This window comes from Coregonus lavaretus (genome assembly GCF_964263955.1).
Source record: "Coregonus lavaretus genome assembly, contig: HAP1_SCAFFOLD_129, whole genome shotgun sequence".
In the NCBI taxonomy this organism is placed as follows: domain Eukaryota; kingdom Metazoa; phylum Chordata; class Actinopteri; order Salmoniformes; family Salmonidae; genus Coregonus; species Coregonus lavaretus.
The window spans coordinates 473,976-477,634 of record NW_028156273.1 but is presented as its reverse complement, the minus strand read 5'-3'; the positions used below and the strand labels follow the sequence as shown (position 1 = coordinate 477,634).

Genomic DNA, 3,659 nt, shown 5'->3' with positions numbered 1-3,659 from the left:
AACACCAAGATTGGCAAATTCGCCACTGGCGCCCTGTGCTCTTCACAGATGAAAGCAGGTTCACACTGAGCACATGACAGACGTGACAGATTCTGGAGACGCCGTGGAGAACGTTCTGCTGCCTGCAACATCCTCCAGCATGACCGGTTTGGCGGTGGGTCAGTCATGGTGTGGGGTGGCATTTCTTTGGGGGGCTGCACAGCCCTCCATGTGCTCGTCAGAGGTAGCCTGACTGCCATTAGGTACCGAGATGAGATCCTCAGACCCCTTGTGAGACCATATGCCGGTGCGGTTGGCCCTGGGTTCCTCCTAATGCAAGACAATGCTAGACCTCATGTGGCTGGAGTGTGTCAGCAGTTCCTGCAAGAGGAAGGCATTGATGCTATGGACAATTGAGCACATCTGGGACATCATGTCTCGCTCCATCCACCAACGCCACGTTGCACCACAGACTGTCCAGGAGTTGGCGGATGCTTTAGTCCAGGTCTGGTAGGAGATCCCTCAGGGGACCATCCGCCACCTCATCAGGAGCATGCCCAGGCATTGTAGGGAGGTCATACAGGCACGTGGAGGCCACACACACTACCGAGCCTCATTTTGACTTGTTTTAAGGACATTACATCAAAGTTGGATCAGCCTGTAGTGTGGTTTTTCCACTTTAATTTTGAGGGTGACTCCAAATCCAGACCTCCATGGGTTGATACATTTGATTTCCATTGATCATTTTTGTGTGATTTTGTTGTCAGCACATTCAACTATGTAAAGAAAAAAAGCATTTTAATAAGATTATTTCATTCATTCAGATCTAGGATGTGTTATTTTAGTGTTCCCTTTATTTATTTTTTACAAACAAAGTATTTAGTTAAATACTAAACAGAGACCTGAATGAAACCTCCATGTGATAAAACTATCTTCCTATGTGGTTTACACATAGGAAGATAGTTTTATCACATGGAGGTTTCATTCAGGTCTCTGTTTAGTATTTAACTAAATACTTTGTTTGTCTTTAGCAGGAGGGAGACCAGACTCTCACAGCAGGAAGAGTCCTTCAGGGGAACCAGACCCAGAGACATCCAAACCAGTGAGACGACACTACTGCTCCCAGTGTGGAAAAGTTTTTTCCGATTACAACACCTGAAATCACACGAGAGAATACACACAGGAGAAAAGCCTTACCACTGTTCCCAGTGTGGAAAGAGTTTTACTCAGTTAGAGAGCCTGAAAAGACACAAGCGAATACACTCCGGAGAGAAGCCTTACCACTGCTCCAAATGTGGAATTACTTTTGCATGGTTAGAGAGTCTGAAAACGCACAAGAGGACACACACAGGAGAGAAGCCTTACTGCTGTTCCCACTGTGGAAAGAAATTTAGTTGGTTAGTGAGCCTGAAAACGCATGAGAGAATACACACAGGAGAGAAGCCTTACTGCTGTTCCCACTGTGGAAAGAGTTTTAGGGGGTTAGGGAGCCTGAAACTGCATGAGAAAGCACACACACGAGAGAAGTCTTACCCCTGTTCCCATTGTGGAAAGAGTTTTAGGTGGTTAGGGACCCTGAAAACGCATGAGCGAATACACACACAAAAAAAGGAAAAGCTCTACCAATGTTCCCTGTGTGGAAAGAGTTTTACCCAGTTAGAAGCCCTGAATACGCATGACAGGACACACAAAGGAGAGGATAAGCCCTACCACTGCTCCCAGTGCGGAAAGAGATTTAACTGGTTAAGGCACCTAAATAAGCATGAAAGAATACATACACAGGAGGAGAAGACATACCACTGCTCTCTTTGTGGAAAGACATTTTCCCAGTCAGAGGACCTGAAATCACATGAAAGAATAGAGAGGCTGTGTTCTGACTTGTGTTTTTGACTGAGAATTTGTGTTTTGGTTAGTCCTCATGAAATCAAATTGTATATATGAAACCAAATTAAGTTTACTTTGGTTTTTTTCATTTCTAAAATCAGATGAAATATTTTAAAATGTGTATTTGGTTTTGATTATGAGCTTTGTTTGATTTGATACAAGGATAAACACTGATGTTGTTCATCATAAGATTTTCATATTGCAAAATGTAAATGATTATATAAGTAAGTAAGTAGCCTTGCACAAGCCTTTGTGTTTGCTTTTATTATGATTACCTACTACTCTTCCTGAGGTAAAATTAAGTGTTATACATTTTTATAACATTACAATACTGTGAAGAGACCTCTGGTGGCATGTCTTCTGGGGTGTGCATGGGTGTCTGAGCTGTGTGCCAGTAGTTGAAACAGACAGATCGATGCATTCAACATGTCAATACCTCTCACAAATCCAAGTAGTGATGAAGTCAATCTCTCCTCCACTTTGAGCCAGGAGAGATTGACATGCATATTATTAATGTTAGCTCTCTTTGTATATCCAGCCGTGCTGCCCTGTTCTGAGCCAATTACAATTTTCCTAAGTCCCTCTTTGTGGCACCTGACCACACGACTGAACAGTAGTCTAGGTGCGACAAAACTATTGCCTGTAGGACCTGCCTTGTTGATAGTGTTGATAAGAATACATTGCAGCACTTTATTATAGACAGAATTCTCCACATCCTAGCTACTGTTGTATCAATATGTTTTGACCATGACAATCCAGGGTTACTCCAATCAGTTTAGTCTCCTCAACTTGCTCAATTTCCACATTATTCTTTACAAGATTTAGTTGAGGTTTAGGGTTTAGTGAATGATTTGTCCCAAATACAATGCTTTTAGTTTTTGAACAATTTAGGACTAACTTATTCCTTGCCACCCACTCTGAAACTAACTGCAGCTCTTTGTTAAGTGTTGCAGTCATTTCAGTCGCTGTAGTAGCTGATGTGTATAGTGTTGAGTCATCCGCGTACATAGACACACTGGCTTTACTCAAAGCCAGTGGCATGTCGTTAGTAAAGATTGAAAAAAGTAAGGGGCCTAGACAGCTGCCCTGAGGAATTCCCGATTCTACTAGAGTGTGATGAGCCAAGTAAAGCACCCCCCCGGCCAAACCCTCCCCTAACCCGGACCACGCTGGGCCAATTGTGTGCCACCCTATGGGACTCCCGGTCACGGCCGGTTATGACACAGCCTGGGAACGAACCCGGGTCTGTAGTGACGCCTCAAGCACTGCGATGCAGAGCCTTAGACTGCTGCGACACTCTGGAGGCCCACAGCCTTATTCTAAAATTGATTAAATAGTTTTTTTCCCCCCCTCATCAATCTACACACAATACCCCATAATGACAAAGCAAAAACAGGTTTTTATAAATTTTTGCACATTTATATATACACAAAATACCTGAAATATCACATTTACATAAGTATTCAGACCCTTTACTCAGTACTTTGTTGAAGCACCTTTGGCAGCGATTACAGCCTCGAGTCTTCTTGGGTATAACTCTACAAAATTGGCACACCTGTATTTGGGGAGTTTCTCCCAATCCTCTCTGCAGATCCTCTCAAGCTCTGTCAGGTTGGATGGGGAGCGTTGCTGCAAAGCTATTTTCAGGTCTCTCCAGAGATGTTTGATCGGGTTCAAGCCCGGGCTCTGGCTGGGCCACTCAAGGACATTCAGAGACTTGTCTCGAAGCAACTCCAGCGTTGTCTTGTCTGTGTGCTTAGGGTCGTTGTCCTGTTGGATGGTGAACCTTCGCCCCA

The 3,659-nt window shown here is 43.9% G+C and overlaps 1 protein-coding gene across 1 annotated transcript; it reads left to right on the top strand.

The window, feature by feature from the left end:
- Nucleotides 1-885: 885 nt before the first annotated feature.
- Nucleotides 886-1,869, top strand: LOC311126518 (uncharacterized protein; the record flags this gene model as incomplete). The annotated part of the gene is given in 4 exon segments (XM_084200514.1): nucleotides 886-898; nucleotides 1,011-1,112; nucleotides 1,115-1,272; nucleotides 1,504-1,869. Coding segments are annotated over 4 exon segments (639 nt in total).
- Nucleotides 1,870-3,659: the final 1,790 nt, after the last annotated feature.